The 24,832-nt window shown below is 42.3% G+C and overlaps 1 protein-coding gene across 1 annotated transcript; it reads left to right on the top strand.

Moving 5' to 3' along the window:
- Nucleotides 1–785: 785 nt before the first annotated feature.
- CTSO (cathepsin O) lies at nt 786–23,615 on the top strand. The gene is made up of 8 exons (XM_057725473.1): nt 786–906; nt 6,745–6,853; nt 7,416–7,555; nt 10,948–11,115; nt 12,922–13,043; nt 18,609–18,772; nt 19,344–19,436; nt 21,396–23,615. Exons 1-8 carry the CDS (start codon nt 805–807, stop codon nt 21,428–21,430), a joined length of 933 nt encoding a protein of 310 aa, XP_057581456.1. The 5' UTR covers nt 786–804; the 3' UTR covers nt 21,431–23,615.
- Nucleotides 23,616–24,832: the final 1,217 nt, after the last annotated feature.

The following is a 24,832-nucleotide window of genomic DNA, read 5'->3' as shown; positions in this document are numbered from 1 at the left end:
TGAAGTGAAGTGATTTGAAAAAAAATAAAAACAAGAAGTAAGCATGAAGAATGGGTTACTATGAACTAGGTCGAGTAGGTGGAAAGCAGTGTAACAATAATAAAAGGAGGGGAAAAGCTACTTAAAAATAAAATAAATAGCTAATACTGAGCGCTTAAAACATGCCAGGCATCTTACAAAGTGTTCTATATACTTTAAATTTCATCACAAACTTAAGAATTAAATGCTGTTTCTCTTCCTGTGAAAATGAAGAAACTGGCTTCCAAAGTTTGAAACAGCCATAATATAATAAATCAAAACATTGTACATTATTTTCACAACTGTACGTTTTGATACGTATTTAATAAACATCTGCAGAATGAATGTCTCCGTGTAAATTCGAAGCATTATTTTAGAATTAGGTACCGAATTGTCAGGGCCATCGCAGAAGAAATGGGATTAAGGTGCTGCCTGCATCTTTCCATCGGAGATAAAAGGAAGAAGGATAAAGCGCCTGATGCCTGAAGGGCAGTCACACGACGACAGCGTGTCATGTTACATTCACTCCTCTGTGAAGCGGACCCTCAGGCTCCTTTCCAGCAGAGGGGAGACGGCCCCAGAGCACTTGGTCCCGCGCGGACGCTTCCACCGAAAACAGCGCGACCCCCCGCAGGCTGCAGCCGCCAGGATGCCCAGGCTCGCGGCGGCGGGGACAGAAGGGGCGTCGCCGTTTCAGGCCGGCGCCCCGCCCTGCGGCCCCCGAGCCCGCCCCGGGCCCGCCGGCTGGGAGGAGCCCGGAACCGAAACGGGAAGCGCGCGCGCGGGATGGAGCTGCGGCGCCTCTGGCTGCTCTGCTGCTGCTGCTGCTGCGGCCCCGGAGCCACCCTGACCCAGCCACTCGGCCGCCATCCGCCCGCTGCCTTCCGGGTACCACGCATCCCCGCGGCTCTCTTCCCGCCTTCCTGTCCCGGGCTGGGCGGGGCAGAGGGGCCACCTGAGCTCACTCCCGGGGATCTCCTGCCCCTTCCTGTCTCGGGGCGGAGGGGCCACGCGAGCGCCACTCGCCGGGGTGGCCTGCCTGGTCCGGCCCCCGGGCTCTGAGGCGGGGGGGGGGGTAGAGGTGGCACCTGAGTTCCACCGCCGGGAGTTGCGTGCTCCGCCTGTCCGGAGACGCGCCGGGTTCCAGAGCTGGGCTGACGCGCACGAACCCTCTCCCTCGGTCCCCAGGTGCCCAGGGGTCGCTCTGCCCCGGGCCTTGCTGACTCACAGATGGGTCCTCCAAGAAAGATGTGTAGCTGAGGGTTTATAGGATGCGCCCCAGGTTATTAAGTCCAAGGTGGTTGGGTCCAAGGTGGTCCTGATTGGAAGGCGCACTCCCTTTTCCATCCCCAGGGCGTCCTTGCTGCCTTCCCAAGCTCTGCATTTCAGGGACCAGAACCAGAGGTAGACGGAAGACACCTGTTCCTCTTGCGGGGGGGAGGGGGGCGCTGGCCACCTCTTTGTGAAATCAGAATTTTATTTTATCAACACAGAGAATCCTGACCGTTTACGATTTTTCTGAACCTGGGCTCCTTGGACTATCGCACACCTTATAAGTTCACCTGACTTGGTGGAGACTGATTTAGAGTAGGGGGAAGCATTTAATTTCCTTTTCTGATTATTTTGAAAAGGATTTGTAATCTCAGATTGCACCCTAGCATTCAAACTCAGGAATACACCAGTTAGCTGAGTATAAATAAGGTTTTTCCTGAAACCAAGGGAGCTGCAAGAAGTAATGATTTAGAGTTCCCCTCGCTATTATCATGCTTTAAGTTGTTATCAAAGAAAATGTCTTCATTCTTAATCGAAAGTAAGTATGAAATCAGTAATCCTGCTGCTTATTGGAATTGCATTTATTATTTTTCCTGGTATTTTCTTGAGATTTCTCATGGGATTCTGTAACTGTGCTCTCTTCTTCCTCTCCTGCTGTATCCCTGGAACTCCAGTATTTAGGAAGTGCCAGCCTTGCCTGATTCTGTCCATTCTTATTTTTGCCCAAACCAAGATGTGTATTTTTATCTCCAGTGTATTGTTCTTGATTTCCATTCGAGCTTTCAAATCCAGAAGCACTGGTATAATCGCTTGAGAACAAAGTTTTTGTCCTGTGTTCTCTTCCTGCGCTGAGCTTGGTAGCATACGGTGGTGAACCTAACCCCTTAGGGAAAAAATAATCAATCTCACCCATACTGATAATGTATTCATTGACTGAAGAAATAGAAGCACTGCCACACTCATTTAAAAAAAAAAGTTGAGGACTGAAGTCACAAGGAGGCCAGAGTAATGAATATACATTTTAAACCTATGTCATTTATATAATTTATAAATATATATGTATTTATTCATGTAGTTACTCATACTAGAGCCCACACCCATGAGATGACGTCTAGAAAATACAGCTCTTCTCAGAAGAAGTACAAGGGTAGATGCTGGAAGACAGAAAGTTGTAATAGAAGGAAGGCAGAGTGATGAAGATTCTCAGTACATGTTAAAAACCTTCAGTTGAGAAAGCCTGAAAAATTTTCAAAGCAATTGCTGCTTGTGACAGTTTACTTCTTGAGATGGGGGCCCGGAAGAGAGAGTGTTGAGGGCTTCTGTCCACACATGCTGGAAACTGTGTTTGAACCTAGATGGCTGTTTGGACCTGGAGCAGAGCTGGACTTGAGCAGATAGAAAGGGCCTTGCTTGCTAGGTAGTCACGAGCATTAGGAAGCATCCCGTTGGCCTGTCAGGATGGAGTAAAGTGCGTTTTAACTGACACTCGGTGTAACTCTGCAAAGCTTTCTCTCTTTAAAATTGTGTCAAATTAGGAATTGGTTAAGTTGAGATTCTCTGTTTCCCTATCAGGGGTAAATTATGTACAGATTCTAAAAAATTTCCTTGCTCCATAATCAAGTTAAAATGAAAAAAAAAAGTTTAAGAATTAATATAGAGTGCTCTGTGCTGTGCTAGGGAGAATCGAGAGATTTTAGTGGACAGATATTGAGGACCAGGAACTATAGTCTTTGAATCTTGGTATCTTATTTAGGGAGAGCAAAGAGGTATCCTCATGTTTGCAAATAGATTGATGGATAGTGGCTGCCTGAAACACGGTGTGGAAAGGTATTCAGGGAATTACAACTGTTGACACAGTTAGAAAAAGGGTCCGACTGATTAGGAATGTTTTTCACGGTCATGGATTCATGGTGAAATGTTTAGTCATCCCTGCCTTATGTGTTTTCCTACGTTTCCCGGGAATATTCCTTGAGTGCAAGTCAGGTGGCACCTGTGGTACTTGTCCACAAACCATCACTTCGTTATTGTTGGATGAAGACCAGGCTCCTCCTGGGATGATGATGGGATGCCTCACAGAATAACTGATGGGGGGAGGACAGACAGCAGCCCCTCCTCTGCTCTTTCATTCCTTAGAAGCTTCTGGTGCTCAGGAAGCCCCTGCTATTGGGTTTGGCCTGTTCTTTGTGCTAGAACCCAGCTGTGCACTGACATTTACCTTTGCTCGTTATTTGACCATAGAGCAGCTGGTCTTCTGACCCCTTTGGGGGCCACAGACCCAATAAGCGAACCAATAAAAGTTGTATGTTCTCACTTCGGAATAACATTTGTATGCCAATACACATGTGACTTTGCCTAAAGTTTCAGGAGCTTCACCTTAAAAATTCTTGCCTTAATGCTACATGCTCTGTTTTTAAAAAATAAAATTATGTGTACTTCGAGGTATGTTTATTTATGTATAAATAGAAGATCATTTTACAATGAATGATCCTAATTAATGAGCTACAGATGTTTGCTATAAACAGCCCCTGAAGATCTGGATTATTTTCTCCAAATGAACTTTATCTGGAATGCTTTAAGTGCAATTTCTATCTAACAGAAACATTAAGAGGTGAAATTGATGTAAGAATATTGTTCAGGTGGCAGTTTCTAATGGTTCTAGCTTAACGCATACACGGCCAAAATAAAAATATACCAGAAACTTGAAATCTTGGGTCAGAATTGATTCATTTGTTCATCTGTCCATCCATTTATCTAATACTTTAACATTTACTACATATAATGAGATGGTCTAGGTTTTCTGACTGTGCAGTGGGGAATAAGACACAAATGGATTCTATTAGAAGTTGGCCTCTGGTTGAAATAGGCACTTCATACATTCTTTCAGTTAGGTTGATAACGTTTCCTTTCATCCACTGCTGAGAGTTTTTAACATGAAAGGATTATGAATTATGTCAAGTGCTTTTTCTGCATCTATTGAAAATAGCACATGGTTTTCCTTCCTCTTTTATTCCATTAAGTAGGTATTATGTTGACTGATTTTCAGATGTTAAACCAACGTGGTCTTTTTTACTGGACCTCACTAGGTCATCTCGGTCATGATGTATTGTCTTTCTTATAAATTGTTGAATTTGATTTGCTAATGTTTTCTTAAGGATTTTAGATCTATAGTCTTGAGAGCTATTGGGGCTTAGTTCTCTTTCCTTGAGATGTCTTTGTCAGGTTTTGGAATCAGGGTTATACTGGCCTTATAAAATCAGTTGCAAAGGGTTCCCTTCTCCTTTGGTTTCTCAGAGAGTGTGTGTTCTATTGGTACTGGTATTTCTTTTTTAATTGTATAGAATTCACCAATGAAGCCATCTGGGCCTGGAGTTTTCTTTGCGGGGTAATTTTCAGCTAGGAATTTAATGCCTTTAGTTGACATAAACCTGTTCAAGTTTTCTGTTTCTCTTGTATCCAGATTTGGTAAAGTGTGTCTTCCTGGGAGTTTGTGCATTTCACACAAGTTATCAAACTTATTGGCCTCAAGTTGTCAAAGTATGATTCTTCTAGTGCCTGAAGCGTCTATAGTGACACTTCTTTCATTCTTGATATTGGTGATATGTGTGTCTTCTCTTTCTTTTGTATCACAGGAGTCAGGACTGAGAGAGGAAGTAGGGGAAGTCAGGGAAAGCATTTGTACCCAGGAGCCCCACGGGGCCCTGTGCACTATCACTGGGGATGGCCTGTGAGGCTTATCCTCGTGGCTGTCACGGGCTTTCCTGTGCATCCGTAAAGGTCCAACCTTCACAGTCCATCCCTGACCCCTCCAGCTCACAACGCTGGCCATTAGATGCTTGCAGGACAAAGGAACCCTCTAAACTCCTTAGCAGTTTGCAGTTGCTGGCGTATACTTGTCACACACTTGCTTTGTATTTCAGTTCTATTTTTATATTTATTTATCCTTCAAATTACATTCAAAGCCTTGCTTCATCAAGATTATCTTTAAATGTCTAAAACTCAATAACTGTTGATAATTTCATTGGTTAACAATCCTTCCAGGCATGCTCAATAAGGAAAAATAAGATTATGAGAAGTCCCAGGAAAAATTTGCTTAAAAATAAACAGCTTATGCCATTCTCAGCAATGTGGATGGACCTAGAGATTATCATACTAAGTAAAGGAAGTCAGACAGAGAAGGACAAATATTATATATTACTTATATGTGGAATTTTAAAAAATGGTACAAATGAGCTTATATACAGAACAGAAATAGACTCACAGACATAGAAAACAAACTTATGGTTACTAAAGAGGAAAGGGTAGGAAGGATAAATTAGGAATTTGGGATTAACAGATACACACTACTATATATAAAATATATAACCAAAAAGATCCTCCTGTATAGCACAGGGAACTATATTCAATATCTTATAATAACCTATAATGGAAAAGAATCTGAAAAAGTCTATATATATGTAAAAAAAAAAAGCAGCTTAGGGCTATCAAGGGCATGCTTTATATAAAATGTAATTATGCATTTATTCAACAACAGATATTATTTTAGCATCTGTTGTGTGCCAGGCATGTTCTCAGTTAGGGGAACACAGTGATGAATAGGGCAGACCAGCCTGGCCCTCATTTTGCTTATAGATTTATGGGATAGACACACAATAAACACGTAAGCACACAAGCAAGTATAGAATAGCTAGAGTTGGAAACTTACCAAATGCTGGTCTCCTGACGTTTTATTTATCTCACGCAGTTGGTTAGAGTTAGGAAATTGAGGCGTGTTCCTATAAAAGACAAGCCTAAGATAATCACAAAACTCAAAGCTGAGGAACCTGTAAACAATGGTCTGATTTTCCCTCTAGAAAGACAAACCAAGAGCTCTTCCTGGGACATTTCCAAAATTGCATCTCTTTCCCAGAGGCTTTCTACCCAAAATGAAACAGAGATCTCTGTAAAGCTCAAGGAGAATCATCTTATTTTTATTTATTTTTCATTAGTTACTTAGTCCTTTTTTCATGCTTCATTTGTTGTGCTGGGAAATAAGAAGATAAGACACACTTCCCAGATTCCTAGTTCTTTGATCACATGAATATTTATTGGCAACAGTTCCCACTAGTGTCTAGTGTTTATTTGCAATTTATTTTATTTTTTCCACTATGTTAAATAAACATATATTTAGTGCTTTCAACATGCTTAGTGAAAAGGAATTGTAAATGAATGACATTCCTTTCCCAGCCTCAAAAATTACTCGTGAAATCAAGTAGTATTTTTAATACAAAACATTTATAAATCTTATCTGGTTATCTTAGATAACCTTTCATCATGATCTGTAGGAAGTAAATCAAGATTTGACTTTTGCATCTGAAAACTATCTCTAAGTAAGTTACATGCAGATTGCTCTGGAAAGTTAACATGGGTGATGTAAATTAGTGTGTTTTTTTTGTTTTTTTGTTTTTTTCTTTTTAGGAAAGTCTTAATAGACATCGATACTTGAATTCTTTATTTCCTCATGAAAACTCCACTGCTGTGTACGGAATAAATCAGTTTTCTTATTTGTTTCCTGAAGAGTTTAAAGGTATGGGGTGATGGGGCTGTTAGTTGATAAGTTTCCTGATGTTAACTTGCTTCCTTAATTTTTGATAATGGTTCAATTGTGAAACTAGTAAATTGAATAATAGTTAACATTCATTAAATGCTTCATAAGTGTCAAGCATGTACCTGGTGCTGACAGTTAGAAAAATAAAATCATGGCCACTCTCTTCTAATTATTGCTTAAGAACTAAATGCTGTAAATATAGACATTTCCATGTGGCTCTGGCTAATACCTCATCTCTCTTCCAGTGTTTTATACTGTTTCTATTCAAGACACCCTTGGCTCCCTGGGTTATGATAAAACAAATGATGTCAATTATACTCATTTGTTTATTAACCTGCTTCTATCAAGTCATTTTATGTAACAGCTCCGGCCCTGTGGAGGGATTCTCATCTTGCAGCTTTCACCTAATCCATTTCATGTCATAGTAAAGCACAAAAGGCAAAGTTCATCAGAAACTCCACTGTTTCTGTTGAAATGCCCTTCCAAAAGGAGTCCCTATAATATAATGTTGGTTGTCTTTTCATTTCATGTGTGTTCCCAGCTATTTATTTAAGAAGCAGACCTTCCAGTTTCCCCCGATTTCCAGCAGAAGAGCACACGTCCATCTCCAACCTGTCTTTGCCGTTGAGGTTTGACTGGAGGGACAAGCACGTCGTCACCCAAGTGAGGAACCAGCAGACGGTATGTTTTAGGTTTGTTTTCTTTACCTCTTTAATCATCTTGGTGTGGGAGTCACTTTTGAGGTCAAGTTCATTCAAACTTGCCATGGAGCCATCACATCTGTAGGTAAAATCACACCTCAGGCATCAAAAAATGACGAGGACAGGAGAACGCCTGGTGGGAGAAGGCAGATGTCATGCCCGGCTTTTACTGTGAAGGGGAGCCCTGCGGGTGCTCTTCCCCGACTGCCTGGCTCCCAGCATGCCGACCCAGGGCTACTGTCCAGGGGCTGTGTCCCATTACCAGGCCTGTGCACAAAGGTGGGTAGAAGGCTTGAGGATGTGAATTTGACCACTGATGCTTAAGTTCAAAAGGGGAACAATGTGACATCAGGCACCTTGCCCCCCAGTGCGCCCTGACCTCTTGGGTTCAACCCTTGCGCTCCCTTAGAAACTCTACCCCCCACCCCACCCCTACAGGATCACACACTTTTTATCTGTGAGTCATAAAAATACAGTCAGTTCTGCTGCAAAGTGACATAGACATTCCTCGAAATCACCAACTGTGCAAAATCACACAGTGAAAATGAAAGGGATTAGAGAAGAAATGAGGTTAAGATGCAGCACTAAATAACTTCGTGACGTTAAAAAGAGAGTGAAGTAGTAAAAGTGGCGGTATGGTTTTATGTGTGTTAAATGATAAAGAGATGTGTAAGTCCTGCAATAAATGCAACCATTTACCAGCATGTGGTATCACTTACATGTGGAATCTAAAGTATGGCACAAATGAACTTATCGATGGAACAGAAACAGACTCACAGACCTTGCGGTTACCAAGGGGGAGAGGCACGGGGGAGGGAAGACCTGGGAGTTTGGGGTTAGCAGATGCAAACTATTATGCTTAGTGACTAAACAACAAGGTCCTACTGTGTAGCACAGGGAATTATATTCAATATCCTGTGATAAACCATCATGGAAAAGAATATGAAAAGATGTATGTATATGTATAACTGAGTCACTTTGCTATATAGAAGAAATTCACACGACATTGTGAATCAACTATACTCAATAAGAAACAAATTAAAAAATGCAGCCATTTACGTTGCAGAAGTATTGAGTGTGCCCTTGAAGATTATCTAGAATCAGAGGGAAATCGGGAACCCAGATGCAGGTGGGGGTGTTCATTCATGAAGTGAGTCATCTCACTGGCACCCCCTCCAGGCACAGGGATGTCAGCTGACACGGGAAAGTTGGTCCCTAACCACGGGGATGTGGTCTCAGTTTGTCTGCCATGGAAACCTCAACGGGTCACTCAGCATCCTCTTGTAAGGCCAGTGTTTGGACCCAACAGATCCCCAGTCACCATCTAGTTAGGATGATCCTTTGTTGTTTCTCAGATTCTGTATTTATTGCTGTGGATTAAATTTTACCACCAAATCATTTGCTTTGTTATTGGAATCGTTATGAAGGTTGATGCAGTCTGAAACCCAATCCATCCAGGAAGCACGTACATTGTATTAAAGGGGAACTTTTAATTAGGAATCTTTTTACTAAAGGAAAGATGTTTTGGAGCAGGAACTGCCCTCCTGGGGCAGCAGTAGGTGGGTAACCTAAAGCAGCCTGCATTTACATTTCTCAAGGGGTAGATACCCTGCAGGAATGTCCCTTAGTGAATGCCCTATTCTGCCACGTGCGCTGGAGCTAGAGACTTAAATAAGACTACTTTGTAGCCATGAGATCGCTCAGAACTTCATTCCATGAGGACCACCAGCCATTCTTCCTTTCTCTGCCTGAAGCACCTGGTGCCGGAATTAAGGCAGTTCCATCCAGTTTCAAATCTCATCCCTGCGTTTCCTGCGATTCTTCTATCTTGTTTGAAATTCTTGATTCCATTCCCTCCATCTCCTCCCTTTCCTGTAGGACCAACCCTTTTATTCTTTTGGTCTAGTTTGTCCAATAAAAGTAAGTTAAGAGATCCAGAGTCAGGAAGATGTCAGCCATTATTTCAGTGAGGAATGGTTAGTAAGGGTTTCCATCATTGGGACATTTCTTGTGCGTTCATAACCATGATGATCTAAAAAGTCATTCATCCAGCTCCTGTGTCCCTCTATTGAAGAGAACAACATAGGCACGTGCATCCCTACCCCTGCTCACCACATCCCTGCCTTCTACCCTCAGGGTGGAGGTGGTGGATGACAGAGCAGAATGTCAGGGGAGAAGTCAGAGGGATTGAAGAACGGGGTGGGCTTTGGTACACATCTTAGAGACGGAAGCCACCTGTTCAGTGAACTGACTCGTTTGTTTGTTGGTTTGTTTGTTTGTTTGCTTTATTGAAGTATGGTTGATTTACAATGTGTTAATTCCTGCTGTACAGCAAAGTGATTCAGTTATACATACATATGCATTCTTTTCCGTATTAGTTTCCATTGTGGTTTATCACAGATTATTAAACACAGTCCCCCTGTGCTATACAGTAGGACCTTGTTGTTTATCCATTCTCTGTATAATACTTTGCATCTGCTAATCCCAAACTCCCAATCCACCCTTCCCTCGTCCCCCTCCCCCTTGACAACCACAGGTCTGTTCTCTGTGTCTGTGCTGACTCTTTTCTTTTTTTTTTTAAGCTCTTTATTGGAATATAATTGCTTTACACTCTTGTACCAGTTTTTGAGGTACACCAAAGTGAATCAGCTGTATTTATGCATATATAAAAAGATCATCAGTCCAAGTGTTTTCCCAATCTCTAAAATTCACGTTTATTTTGCATCGTCTAACTTACAATAATGATACTACCAATTTACCTTTTTTTACATATAATTTTATTTATTTATTTATTTAGTATTGGCTGTGTTGGGTCTTTGTTGCTATGCACGAACTTTCCCTGGTCACGGCAAGCAGAGGCTACTCTTAGTTGTGGTGCGCGGGCTTCTCATTGCAGTGGCTTCTCTTATTGCAGGGCAGGGGCTCTAGGGGCACAGGCTTCAGTAGTTGTGGCACACAGGCTCAATAGTTGTGGCTCACGGGCTCTAGCACAGGTTCAGTAGGTGTGGCGCACAGGCTCAGTAGGTGTGGCGCACAGGCTTAGTTGCTCCCCAGCATGTGGGATCTTCCCGGACGAAGGCTCAAATCTGTATTCCCTACACTGGCAGGTGGATTCTTAACCACTGCGCCACCAGGGAAGTCCCCCACCAATATACCTTTAATGAATAACTAGATTTTGATGCTTACAAGAGAATTACGGTTTTCTTCTCTTTTTTCTGATTAGAAAATCGACAGGATCTGCATTCATACTCTGTAGGCCTCCAGATTTTGCTCAGTCGACTTGATTTGATTGTCTGTGATAGGAGAGATGTTGGTAGACTTGATCTGAATGTTACTTGAGAGCAAATGCTATTCTCTCTCTGTTCCTAACAGTGTGGTGGATGCTGGGCCTTCAGCGTGGTGGGTGCAGTGGAGTCCGCGTGTGCAATCAAAGGGCAGCCTTTGGAGGTGCTGAGCGTCCAGCAGGTCATAGACTGTTCATACAGCAACTACGGCTGCAACGGAGGGTCCCCGCTCAACGCTCTGAACTGGCTTCATAAGGTGACTAGTTCTGCAGACTTTTAAGCTTCTTGTTTAATGTGTGTTCGGAATTCAGACAATTTACTCTCATTTCAAGTTCGGAAATGTAGCTTACCAAAGCTTGAACTAATCAGAAGATTTCCCAAAGTAACTGGAAATAGAGTCTTTTGGAGGGTATTGAGGTTAAATGAGGTCATAAGGGTGGGGCCCTAAGTTGATAGGACTGTGACCTTATAAGAAGAGGAAGAGAGCAGGATCTCTGTCTGCCCTCTGAGGACACCTCAAGGAGAAAGCTCTCCCCAGACACTGACCCTGATGGCACCTTTTTTTTTAACTTTTTTTTAAAATTAATTAATTTATTTATTTTATTTATTTGTTGGCTGTGTTGGGTCTTCGTTGCTGCACACGGGCTTTCTCTAGCTGCTGTGAGTGGGGACTACTCTTCATTGTGGTGCACAGGCTCCTCATTGTAGTGGCTTCTCTTGTTGTGGAGCACAGGCCCTAGATGCGTGGGCTTCAATAGTTGTGGCACACGGGCTCAATAGTTGTGGCTCTTGGGCTCTAGAGCACAGGCTCAATAGTTGTGGTGCACAGGCTTAGTTGCTCCATGACATATGGAATCTTCCCAGGGCAGGGCTCGAACCCCTGTCCCCTGCATTGGCAGGCAGATTCTTTACCACTGTGCCACCTAGGAAGTCCAGCCCTGATGGCACCTTGATCTTGGATTTCCAGTGTCCAGAACCATGTGAAAATAAATGTCAGTTTTTTAAGCCAAAAGAAAAAATAAAAAAAAAAGAAGAAGAATTGCTTCTGGGCAGTCAGCCATCAATAGAGAAAGCAAAGTGTGAAAAATCTTACATGCAGTCAGTGTTCAGAAAAATATTTATGTTTATTTCCTAACATTACTTAATAAATGCTTTTTTTTTGCAGATGTGTGTCACATAGTGACCCACAAACCTGAGAGCATGTAATTATTCATTTCTATAGAATTTCTGAATATTCAGATTTAAAGGGAATTAGAGGTCAGCTGATTGTGTGCCTCTCTGTAGGTGCTGAGCTGCGCCCATGTTGCCAAGTCAGTAGCTGGGACAGGGAGGCACCCTGGTCCTCTCCCCCACCCCCCCACCCCCAACCCTCAGGACACATCCTCTGAAGCTGTCCCAGGTCCAGCAGCAGCAGCACGAAGCCAGCCAATGAGGGTGCTGTGTTGTGTTGTGAAAGGTTGTCAGGACAGAGTTCCCCAAACTCACGGATCCCTCTCTTCTTCATCTGCTGTGTTTTGAGTCACTGCACACCAGACGCTGCTCCGTACATGTTATGGGCAACAGTGGATCGTGTGCCCCTCACTCCCATAAGCCCAGCATTCCGAGGGGGCGGGTTCTGTCTAGATAACTATACAATGTGTGGCATTTGCCAGGTGGATGGCACAGAGAGGAGTGGATGGGAGGATGATTGTGAGTGTAACCCACAACACTGCTGCCTGAGCCTCAAAGGCTTGATAGCCCAGAGCCGTGGAAGGAGAGCGGTTTACGCTCCTGTCCCTCAGGAGAACCAGGACCAGACTGTATCATCAGATCATTGAAGGTTCTAGGAAACAGATACAGGAAAAACGGGAGCAAAAGACAAAGGAAGACATTGAGTTTACTTACCTAGGGAGTCCGTAAAGAACACCTAAATCTTCATTGAAGATTTTCATAACTCAAAGAATACCTACACAGTAAAGGTGTAGCCACGTTGAATCTTATTTCGACACCTTGTAATAAGTTCTCTTTCAGTTTTAACACAACCATGTGACACAGATAATTTTGGGTGATTATTTTCTTTTAGATGCAAGTGAAGCTGGTGAAAGATTCGGAATACCCATTTAAATCCCAGAATGGCTTGTGCCGTTACTTTTCTGAATCACATTCTGGATTTTCAATCAAAGGTTATTCTGCATATGACTTCCGGTAAATGTCTCCTTTTGTTGTGGTTTTCTCTATATCTCTTTTTTTTTTTAAATAAATTTATTTATTTATTTATTTATTTATTTGGCTGTGTTGGGTCTTTGTTGCTGTGCACGGGCTTTCTCTAGTTGCAGCGAGCCTGGGATAAATCTTCGTTGTGGTGCACAGGCTTCTCAGTGCGGTGGCTTCTCTTGTCGTGGAGCCCAGGCTCTAGGCGCGTGGGCTTCAGTAGCTGTGGCACATGGACTCAGTAGTTGTGGCTCTTGGACTCTAGAGTGCAGGCTCAGCAGCTGTGGCACACTGGCTTAGTTGCTCTGCAGCATGTGGAATCTTCCCTGACCAGAGATCGAACCAGTGTCCCCTGCACTGGCAGGTGGATTCTTAACCACTGCGCAACCAGGGAAGTCCCTATATCTCTTAATTTATTATCTATTGACTATTTGGAATTAATAACTTAATGGACAGCATCACTGCATACTCTTAATTGTTTTAAAATGGACTGTCTACTAAAAATTGGCAATCAACATGGAGGTCTATGGACCTTGTTTCTTAAACATGATCTACTTTTTCCCATGTCATTACGAATAGGAATAGCACATTTAAATTAACACATTTAATTCCACTTTAAGGTATAATTGACACTTACCACCTCCTTCTGAGTTTGTGTCACAATTACCCTTAGTGTATTTAAGTCTTACTCTTGAATCAATAAAAAATTGGTTGATGTAGATTCTTCAGCTAATGTCAAGCAGTCTACTTACCAAGAAGCATTTTTCAATCCCATCTGTGTTCCTTGCATTTTTCAAGTCATCAACTGTAAGAAAAGCATGAACTGAAGTTTTCCTATTAGAGGTGAGTAGGCAGAGTATATGAAGAGACAGGTGACATAGCACATCCTGTAGGCTGACGGGGTGCGGACGTGGGTGCGAACAGGCCGGGGAAGAGGACTTGTGTTGGGGTTGGAAGGCGTGGTGACTCTGCACAGGTTCAGGGGAAAATAATCATTTAAAAATGCTTTAAAAATACAACACACAAAGCTGGCTGGAGAACCACTATGACCATTTGATTTAGCGCAAACTAGGTGCTCAGGGATGAGAAGGAGAACCATCCAACTCCTGGCTTCATTTTTTAAAAATATGAAGGGAGCTTTTCAGTGTTTCGAAACAGAGAGAACAGAAAAATTAAATGAAATTCAGCTAAGGTGACAGACAGACTGCCCTACTACTTATGAAGTATAAAAGATTCTCTGGGTGTAAATGGTGTCTACCCATGGGATCTGAAAGAAATCAAGGGTGAATCTGAATGCACTGCTGACCACACCACCACCACCCAGCCTGTGGGAGGGGCTCAGTTCCCCGAGGGCAGAAGGCACAGAATCCGTGATAAAGGGCAGAGTAGCTGAGCACGTCAGTCCCCACCTCCCTCTAGGGTAGAGGTCACGCACTTTCTAAATGAGCAAGTGAGCCTCTAAACTGTCAGCTCCAGGAGAGTCTAAGGGAAGCATCTGCACACGAAGGAACTGGATCTTTAAAATGTCATTAGAAAGGATTCAGGACATCCCTTATCCGGAGTAGCAGATTGAAAACGTTAGGAAGAAACAAAAGAATAACAGGCATTGGTCTGCATTAGAGAGAGACAGGGAGTGAGAGGGAGACAGACAGACAGACAAACAAAGCAAAGGTGACTGCACAGGGCCTGAAGCAGGATTCATCCAACCCTTGGATTAGAAGGCAGAGGCCCTTGTAAAATCCCCCATGTTACAAAGAACATTAGACTGAAGTAGACTCTGCAAGAAGAACTTCCTTTGATTCACTCATTTATTCAGATATTTACTGAGCTCTGTTTTAGATTCTGGGGATTTGGCAGTGAACAAAACAGACAAAAACCCTGCCCTTAGGACTATATTTTAGTGGTAGAGACAAGCCATAAGTGAAAGAAATAAACATATGCATGGTCTGTTAGATGAAATAGCTTTAAAGAGAACAAAACAGCAGTGGGGTAGAGGAGACACCAGCAGGTGAGGGGAGTGTACAGTCTCAGGAAAGGAGCCCAGGGAGGGAGTCCCTGAGGAGGTGACATTTGAGTAAAGACTTAACCCTACAGATACCTGGGGAAACAGTGCTCCCGGCAGAAGGAACTGTGCGTGCAAAGGCCCTGAGGCAGAAACGGGTCTGACATATGTAAAGAGCAGTAAGGAAGCCAGTGTGACTGTGGTGGAGAGAAGAACAAGACTGGCAGGTGATAAGGTAACAGAGGTCATTGGTGATGACCTTGGAGCAGTGTTGGACCTGGTGGAGAATAAAGCCCCACAGGGTATATTGAGGGATGTTTGTGAGATTATATAGGAGCGTGTCATGGGGGACTCTGGGATCTTTGCCCTGAAAGACTGAAAGGATGGAATTCCCAGGAATGGAACCGGGAAAGCCTAAGATGGGAGCAGAGAACATCTGGTTCATAAGAAGTGATCCCAAGAAGCCATGGCAGGGGACTAGGGCTTGAGACAGAACTGGGAGAGCCATGTGTCCTCGGGAAGCAAATTAGTCCTGAGGGTGACCCAGCCCTCAGTTGTACTGGGGACCTCTGGGGATCAGGGCAGGATGAGCATGGCAGAGGACAGGGAAGGATGTGGACAGGGCAGAGAAGATGTCCCGCCCGTGTTGGTGCACATCTCCTGGGATTCATTGGCTGAGGGTGCAGCTGGGGTAGGGGTGGGGCATGGTGCTTTCCTGGCTCCTGAGGACAGAAGGGCCTCAGGCAGGAGCTGCAGGGTCTCCTTGTGGGACGCTGGCTGCCTGGCCGTACTTCAGGGTAAGGGCTGGAGGGTGTGGGAGGGCCCCCCAGGGAGGGCCCCCCCCAGCATCTGCTGTGACCCAGCGACCGCCCCCCCAGCATCTGCTGTGACCCAGCGCTGGACCAGCCTCTGCGCTGGAGTGTCACCACTTCCATCGGAGGACCTGAGTCTTGGGGCCCGATTAGGGGGCCTGTCAGTCCAACTCTGAAGCTCTTGCTTTTCCCCCAACCTCTATTTTTAAGGTCGTGCTCTCTTAGCTTTTGAGTATTCTCAGACAACATCAGCCTAGGGCACAGCTATCAGCCACAAACTTCACAAAATCTTGTACTGACTCTAAAAAGATCTAAAAAACAAACCCAAAACAAAAACTCTTCTGAATCCGAACAGCATAGTCTAGGCTTAAACTAAAATGCTCCTTCATAGCCAGGCTGCATCCTGCATTTGTGGCCACCAGACCTCAGGAGAGACCTTTCAGAAGTCAAACTAGGATATGAGCACGAAACAAAAAGGGAAAGTGTGTGTTATACTACATATAACAATGGACCGAAAAACTAGGACCCAATATAACACTGACTTCTAGGCAGGATGAGGTGTAAATCTACATGATCCTCAAGGGTCTGTAACCAGTAAGACTTGCCTTAATCACCAAATCTTGAATGACAGTCAAGTTTAGGAGAATTCTTTAAAGACGGCAAGGTTTGTATCTTACGGATCTGTGAAATTAATAGTAAGCTCATGGAATGAGATTTGATAATATGATGGTAGTTCCATAGTGGGCTAAAAAATGGAAATAAAGGTACTGTTTGGAGTATATTTAGTTTCCAGCCCACACTGCTCTGAAAGACAAGTGGCAGCAATGTGAGTCACTTCTGGAGCCAAATGGAGGCTTTCCCTGCTGGTCCAGAGCGTGGCGTGCACTCCTCTTCCTGTTTCCCAACAACTGTGAAATCTTCTCCCTAGTCCTGCCTCAAGCAGAGCTTATAGCTGAATTGTTTCCGTGATCCCACAGTGTTCATTGCCCTTCGCATTCTAAACAGCTTCTCTTCTTCCCCATCCATCTTTCCTCACACCATCCCTGTACCGTGACCTTTGATGTCCTGTATTTATTGTATAGCTTTTGTTATCTTTAAAACCTGGAGGAGCTTCCCTGGCTGTCCAGAGACTAGGACTCTGCTTCCGCTGCAGGGGGCACAGGCTCAGTCCCTAGTCTAGAAACTAAGATCCCACCTGCCTCACCATGCGGCCAAAAAAAATAAATAAATGGAAAAAAGTAAAAAATAAAAGGTGGAGACGGTTGTCTTCTGGTTAATACAGAGATTATCATATACGTCATGGTTGGATTACAAAACTTTTCCCCAAATTGAATAAAATAAATATATGCGTTATACATTACAACCTGTGCTGAACAAAACTAGTTTGTTAGACAAGGGAGGGAAAGAGACAATGTTTATTGTAAATCTCGAGTATGATTTATGGATTAGGCAGGCCACAAAATCTGTACCTATGTTTGTATCCTTATGTTGATTCTGAAGGTGGGTGCGGGGCATACATCTGGAATTTGAACTGAGCTTTGTGGAACCTCAAAACCCATACCCTACCACGGTGTTTTTCCAGATTTTATAATTTTGCCTGTCTTAGGTCATCTTAATGACTACTGTTATTACAGTAGCAAAAATTAGAGATGCCTGCTTATAGATCTCCAAAAACAGATCTTCACCTTAACGGGTAACATGAATGAATGTTTAGAATGAATGTGTGGCTTCTATTGCAATAAACCCCACTGTTATGCACTCATGTTTTCCCCTCACCTGTGGACAGAATATCCCCCTGATAGAAACCGGTCTCCAGCTGGCATAGTGAGAGCTTATTTACTCTTTCAAGCCACTAATCTACCATGTTTTGCTATAGCAATAAACTACCAAATGCTATCTTAATGGCCTGAAATATCAGTAACTTGGTTTCAGTGTCCTGCACCTACAAAGCTGACCTTTAAAGATGTACATTAATGGTTTAATCATAAGATCCATGAAGGCTGTGTATTGTGTAACATGAGACTTTATCAATTCACGTCCACGCGGGAAGGCAGTAACTGCATCTCCTGCTGTCCTCCTAGTCCGGCCTTAGTTCTCCTGGCATCTTAACATCTTTCCTGCCCTATAACTACATTCACCACTTTTCCATAACCCTTCCCTATAGTTTCTTTATTTGATGTTCACTGGTCTGGTCTCTTGATTCTAACTTGGTGTGGCAGAGATGACAAGATATCGCCACACATCCAGGCTTTCCACTTTCCTTATTAAGAGAATAACTATATTTTAGTGGGGTACTTTGCCAGCCAGCTACAAAACTTCATTTCCCAGCTTCCTTGAAGCGAGACTTGGCCATGGGACTGAGTTCTAGCTGATGAGACCCATGCAAATATGTGTAGACTGTGTGATCACTTCTGGGACCTCAACAGAATGTAGCACTTCCCCTTTCTACTTCCTCCTGTCTGAAATACATGTTAAATGGCTGGCACTCCAGCAGCCCTCTTAGACCATGAATTGACCTCAAGAATGGAAACCTCATATTAGAAGAGCCCGTGTTCCTGATATCCTGGAGTCCATAGCCCTCCTGGACTACCAGTCTTCCAGACTTCTTTCAGCCTCCCTTGCTTAGGTCTTGATAATTGCAACCAAACCTGCTCCTACTCATATACAGATTAAACTGGTCACTTTTATAAAATATTTTTACCTTAAAAACTAAACTTCTTAACCAAATATCTCCTCTTTTGGTAGTGACCAGGAAGATGAAATGGCAAAAGCACTTTTTACCTTGGGCCCTCTCATAGTGGTAGTAGATGCCGTGAGCTGGCAGGATTATCTGGGAGGCATCATACAGCATCATTGTTCTAGTGGAGAAGCAAATCACGCCGTTCTCGTAACCGGCTTTGATAAAACGGGTAAGTGCTGATGAGATGTGACCGATTGCTTTGCAGCTTGAACTCCAGCTTGATAAGTGATCACCATCCTTTAAAACGTTGAAATTTGGTCTTATTACGTCTAAGTCCTCATGAGCTTTACAATTTTTCACTAAACTTCCAGGTATACATGCTCTGTGGGTCCCCATGTTAATTTTGGTAGGTGCCTTGTTGAAATGACACTAAATTCCTGATCTAAATAATGGGCATTCTGCATCTGAATGTTTACAATAATTGCTGGGAAAAGAGAAGTGCTTATTTTTTTATCATACTTATCTAACAATTCTTTTTTACTTGTTTGAATTCCCTGGAAATGTGTGTGTTTTCATTTTATGCGGTAACTGTATTAAGTGAAGTGAATTCAAACATGTTTTTCCATTGATTGGCATGTGACACTAAGTACAGCCAAGTTTACTTGGCTAGTTTGTTAACATTTCGTTAGATTCTTTTTAGATCTTTTTCTTAAAACCACTGTACTTTTCAAGAACTGAACTTTAGATAAACATTCTTTCACCACAAATATGTTCTCTGGGGTTTGTTTTATGTTTTGTAGGAAGTACCCCGTACTGGATCGTGAGGAACTCCTGGGGAGTTTCGTGGGGTATAGACGGCTACGTCCGTGTGAAAATGGGAGGAAATATTTGCGGTGAGTTGCGAACTGATATTTAAAACTTCAGGCTAAATGTCAAGGAAGAGACTGTGAATAAATTAAAAATATAAGCCTGTCCAGTCCATAGTGTGCATGCAGGTTCTCAAATCACTTTTACAGTAATAATTGTCCTCCTTTAACTAATTGATAAAAATAAAAGTTTTTCTTTTTAAATAAACACTATTACTGCACATATCATGTTTTTAAAAGGAAGGGGGACTGTGGTAGAAACCGATGTAGTGAGCAAAACATTGTAAAATATAGCACTAATTTACCAAAGTTAACTACTCCCAAAACCAGAAAAAACTCCACTTAGGAGGCTGAACTTCTCCAAACATGTCTCCAATTCCAAATTTACTTTTTATAACTTTATGACTTTCCACTATTTTATGTATTGTAACACCTACTCTAGGAGCATCAAGAATCACTTTTTCTTTACATCAAACTGGGTGAAAATCTGAACATCAGAGTTGTTTCTGATTTAACATGCCCCTTGCCACCTACAAAATTCTAGCAAAAAAATTCTACTCACTGGACTTGAGAGGCTCAAGAGAATACCAAACATGCTCTTTTGTTGAATAGCAACATTTTTTGTTAATTAACAACAAACCAAATTAAAATAGCTATTTAAGTATTTTAAATGTATTCTGAAATCTATACTCAAACCCTATTCTAAAATTTTTCATCTAGAAAATCAGCATATTTTCTGAATCAGGTTGGACCCAAACGATATTGTATATGAGAACAATGATTTAATTTCTCATTAGTTCTAACCCATACACAGCTTTTAAAAAATTGCAGAACACTCCAGGTTATCATATTTACGACAAAAGAGAGTTACGGAAAAATTTGAGAGCTTATATTTTGATTCAGTCTAGTAACAACAGCTCAGTTGTTCCATAAGGTGGCAGCCGTGCAGTTTAATAAATGGCCTGTTTGATCACCCCAGTGAAGCATTTTTCATAAATTATTTATTAAAAAGAGTCAGCCTCACAGGAGCCCTTCAGCCAGAGCACGGGCACCCAGCCGGGCCTCTACTTTCAGCATCACTGGAAGCTCTGCAAGTAAAGGGCCTGGAACCCCTGCTACCACCACAGTTTATCTCTGTGGAGTGAGGTGCCTACATCTGGGCGGAGGGGCAGCTGCTTTCAAAGCCCTGGCAGGATTGTTGCAAGAACATGATTCAGATATTGGTTCAGCATCACCTTGATTATGACTCTGTCCCCGCCCCCATCTCTTCCCCAGCCCCCAGCTACAAAGGGTAAGTTGAGATCATTTCTCTTCTCTACCCGTTTCCCAATTTAAGGCTGCAAGGCCTGCCTGGTTAGTCATTATACAGGCGTTCAGGATTTTCCTGAAAGTGAGTATTTCCTGAAAGTCAAATCCCTGAGATGATCACATTATTCTTATGAACAACTGCCGAAGGCAGATAGCATTCTGTGGCCTGGAGAATTTTCAGACATAGCAAATCACAGAGAAATCCAGTCTTCAAATAGGATGTTTAATCGCTTCTGCCATGACATTGTGATCTGTGTTCTTTTGTGCTAAGAAAGCAGAGCACACTGGTGAATTGTTGAAATGTTGTTGAAGTTCAAATCTTAGAATTTAAACTTTCAAATCGTATTCAAAATAATCCTATAAATTATCGTATTGCGTCTAAGCAACATATATGAGTGTGATACAAATTTCAGATACATTCACCTGTTCAGTTACTAAGTCGTTTTGGTTTTTTAATAGCTTCTTGAAATAAAAAAATATTAGGCATCACTTCTAATATCTGCTTTTGAGGTTACCGTGTTTATCGGACAGGTACCTATAACCAGTAAGTGATTTTCTTAGTAGATGTTAACTTTTTCTGAACCCAAATGAAAATTGTTTTCATTTGCTACTGTATTTCCTCTTTATTTGCATGTAAAGAGGAAACAGAGTAGTTCTGATCATATCTTTTTTTCTTAGGTATTGCCGATTCTGTTTCTGCTGTATTCGTGTGATGTGTTCTCCAGATCAAGAGACAGATACAAAACTGAAGGTTCATGATGAGATGTGATACTTCATTCTTGGCATTTTTCACCTTTAGGCTTTAGCAACTACCCACAAAAGACAGGTTCTAGGGCCTGGTCGTGTTGAAACTAAGCTTTGGAAAGTTCTCTTCTTAGAGAGAGATGTACAAAGTCAGAAGGAGGAAGCACTGCGGCCTGGGAGGAAATCTGTGGAACAGTGTCCTACTGGGAGGAAGGTCAGATTAGGAGGTATTTTAGGTTTTGTCACTTTGAAGAGGCTGTTATCTGGTTTGTTTGATTACTGTTTCTGTTTGTCGTTTGTTTTTAATAACATATTTCCAGTAGGATTAAGGAGATGATAAGAATCCCTTTTCCTTTATGGGATACAGTCACCAGCCCAAGCTGCCCCTACATGCAAGAATAGCCAACCTAGAACTAGGTGTGCCTCTCACAGTTGTATTCCCAGCCCTCCAAGGTGTAATTTCATAAAAGTTTTGAAACGCCAATTGCTTTACCCCTACAAATGGTGCTCACCCCTTGACCTGTGCAGAGGTCATGTAGAAAAAAGCAAAAAGACAGTCACTTTTTAAGACAAACAACCTGATTGAATCTAAATGAGCAGTATGGTTAGCCATGCGATAGGAAAATCTCAAGTAGCCTTCCTGAGAGGTAAACTATTATGGGGGAATTTTCACTGTCAGTAGGATTCTAACACATTTTATTTCCTCCTCTGTTCTCCTTTGGGGAGCTGTGTGGCTTCGCACATTTTCTCACTCTTTCTCTTACTCTTGACTGTGAAACTTCTAAATCCTCTGGGTGGTCTGGCTTTCCTAGCAAAAGAAGTCTCATTGTTTACTTTCTATTTCTATTTTTTAACTATTTATTTGGCTCCAATGGTCTCTAAGCCTTTATCAGCATCAGGACAACCTCACTTGTCTGTTCCTCCATCATTTGGAGGCACCACCCCTTTCAAAGTTCAATCTCATTAATCTGAGATATCAGCCAAAATGTGTTTCCCAGTCTGTTTTCCCAGTTTTCTGCGTATTTTTTCCAGACTCCCATCCTAACTACTTTTTTGTGCATCCCTTTGGTTTTCCACCTGGTCCCTGGTCTCTTAAGGTCTGTCTTCTCTTTTGCTAAGTCATTGTGTGTGGCTGTGTGAGAACCTCAGAGCATAGAAGCTGCTCTTCCTATTGAATATAATACAATTGTATGAGTTAAATAACAAAATTGTATCAAGTACTACATATATAAGTATCTACTCTCTAAAATTCATGGTGGCTATCCAGATTAGACTATCTTAACAAAAGCAAAATTGTAAAGGTAGCAACAGCCACTGAAAAAAATGGGGGACATCTCATTTTTTTCTCTCGTGGTTGGACTTTATCAATCTCCTTTTTAAAAAAAGAAAATCAAACCTACCAAACACCATATTTCTTTTTCTTACACCAACCAGAAGCAATTTCAAAAGAATATGTGTTGACTCAGATTTAGAAATGCTCCAGAATGAGAAACTGACATTTTATTTGATTAATATTTCAAATATCCAACTCTGCCAAAAAGGAACTGTGTTTTGATTGTTCCAGTCAGTGTTAATGTACTAATTCCTGTAAAATATATATGTTTGTCTGATACTCTTTTACAGATGATGTTTTTTTATTACAAAATGGTACATACCTCTCAGCTCTTCTGGATTTTGATAACATTTATAATAAAACAACCTATGTTTGACTCTGGGTTAAGAAGACTCTGTCCATATGTATGGCTTACATTTCGTAAACATAGTGTCAATGTGTTTTACATTCACATGAGCGTTTTCTCAGCTCCAAATCCATATATTTAAGTTTTGGTTTTCTCCATAGACACCTTAGCCTCAGTGCTTGCAAACCATCTCCTTCCCCTCCTCAAAAAAGCTCCCCAAGACACAACAACAACAGCAACAACAACAAACTCTTGTACCTCCTAGAGTCTCTATTTGGGGATAACAGCATCAGCATTTTATGTAATGACCTAATCAATAAAATTGAAGGTAATCTTAGATGTTCTACTAGGTCAGCTACACCTGAGGACCCATCACCTAATCACCTGCCTTCTCTGCATTTCCTCTCTCCATCCTTCCCTGGATGTGTGTTCTTTAGCATCGCTCATCCCCGCTGCTCAGGAGTTGACCCACCAAACCTGTGTCCCTTAATGCGGGGCTTCTCGAGTATGGTCCCCAGATCAGGAGCCACCTAAGGACTTGCAGACTGTTTCATTAGTTCCCCAGGTGTTTGTGATGGACGGGATGCTCATTCACTCTGTGTCCCCTGGGTTTATATTTCTAACTGACACCATTTTCATGCTATCCCTCTGTTTTAGCCCATTCAGGGGCTCCCCAATGCCTAAAAGATGACTCATCAATTCTTCTAAGTGAGCTTTCCCGAAGAGGCCCCTTCCTCCCTCCTCAGCCTCACCAGCTGCTGTTCCACGTGGGCGTGTGCTGTGCTGCCGCCCTGACCAGCTGCTGGACGATCACCAGGAAGGCCGGAGGAGAGCAATGAAACCTTCACATAATAATTAGGAGCCATCATGAAAATAACCAAGATGTCCCTGGATGTGATTTCACTGGGATCCCAGAGTGAATACGAAATTAGGCAGTGTTACAGCGATTTCACGATTCATTTAAGAATTATTGAAAGTGGGTCATAAGCACTAGAAGCAAGTTTAAATGGGGCAGGAGTACTAACTGGCATCATGGTGGTTTTGACATTTGCATAAGAATTAGTGATACGTGATTTGAAAAAAATCTCTTACAACTATATAGCCTAGTCACCCCAAGAAACAGAGATAAAAGTAACTCAATCAGATCAGTCTATTAAAAGAATGTCTTGACAAGTAGCATTTATTCCAAGATTCCAAGGCATCTTGGTGACAGAACATCCATTTCTCCATTACTTCAGGAGAAAAAGCAAATATTATGAGGTAAGTATTTTTATCTCCATTATATACAGAGGACACTGGGGGTTAAACTGGTTGTTTGTACCAAAGGAGATAATTAATAAATGCATTTGTTCTCAAACTTGCTGACTTACTTCAAAGGGAGTGACATCGGCCACCATGCTACTTGTCTCTGGACTTTTCCGCTTAACCACCATCAGGTATTACGTATATGTACGTGTGCGTGTGTGTGTGCGCGCACACACGCACACAAGCCATGAAGGTAAAAGCAAACATATGTAAATAATTTAGAGACAAACTAGCCAATATGATCCTTATAAGAAAAACTTGTAACTGAGAACAAGGAATAGTTCAGTTCTTCAGTTCCATCAAGAACCTGCTGCTAGAGTAGAGAACCAACCTGAGGACACAGGGTGGGGGGGTTGGGGGAAGCTGGGACGAAGTGAGAGAGTAGCA

The sequence above is a fragment of the Hippopotamus amphibius genome, chromosome 3, assembly GCF_030028045.1.
Source record: "Hippopotamus amphibius kiboko isolate mHipAmp2 chromosome 3, mHipAmp2.hap2, whole genome shotgun sequence".
Lineage (NCBI taxonomy): Eukaryota > Metazoa > Chordata > Mammalia > Artiodactyla > Hippopotamidae > Hippopotamus > Hippopotamus amphibius.
Note: the sequence above shows the minus strand (reverse complement) of the source record. Positions and strands in the feature narration are given on the sequence as shown.

What these genes read in the sequence shown, in the direction of transcription:
- CTSO (XM_057725473.1), top strand. Translation starts at nt 805, where the DNA reads ATGGAGCTGCGGCGCCTCTGGCTGCTCTGCTGCTGCTGCTGCTGCGGC. An exon ending in AAGTGAGGAACCAGCAGACG is followed by an intron (nt 7,556 to 10,947) that starts GTATGTTTTAGG and finishes TGTTCCTAACAG; the next exon opens with TGTGGTGGATGCTGGGCCTT. An exon ending in AATGGGAGGAAATATTTGCG is followed by an intron (nt 19,437 to 21,395) that starts GTGAGTTGCGAA and finishes TTTTTTTCTTAG; the next exon opens with GTATTGCCGATTCTGTTTCT.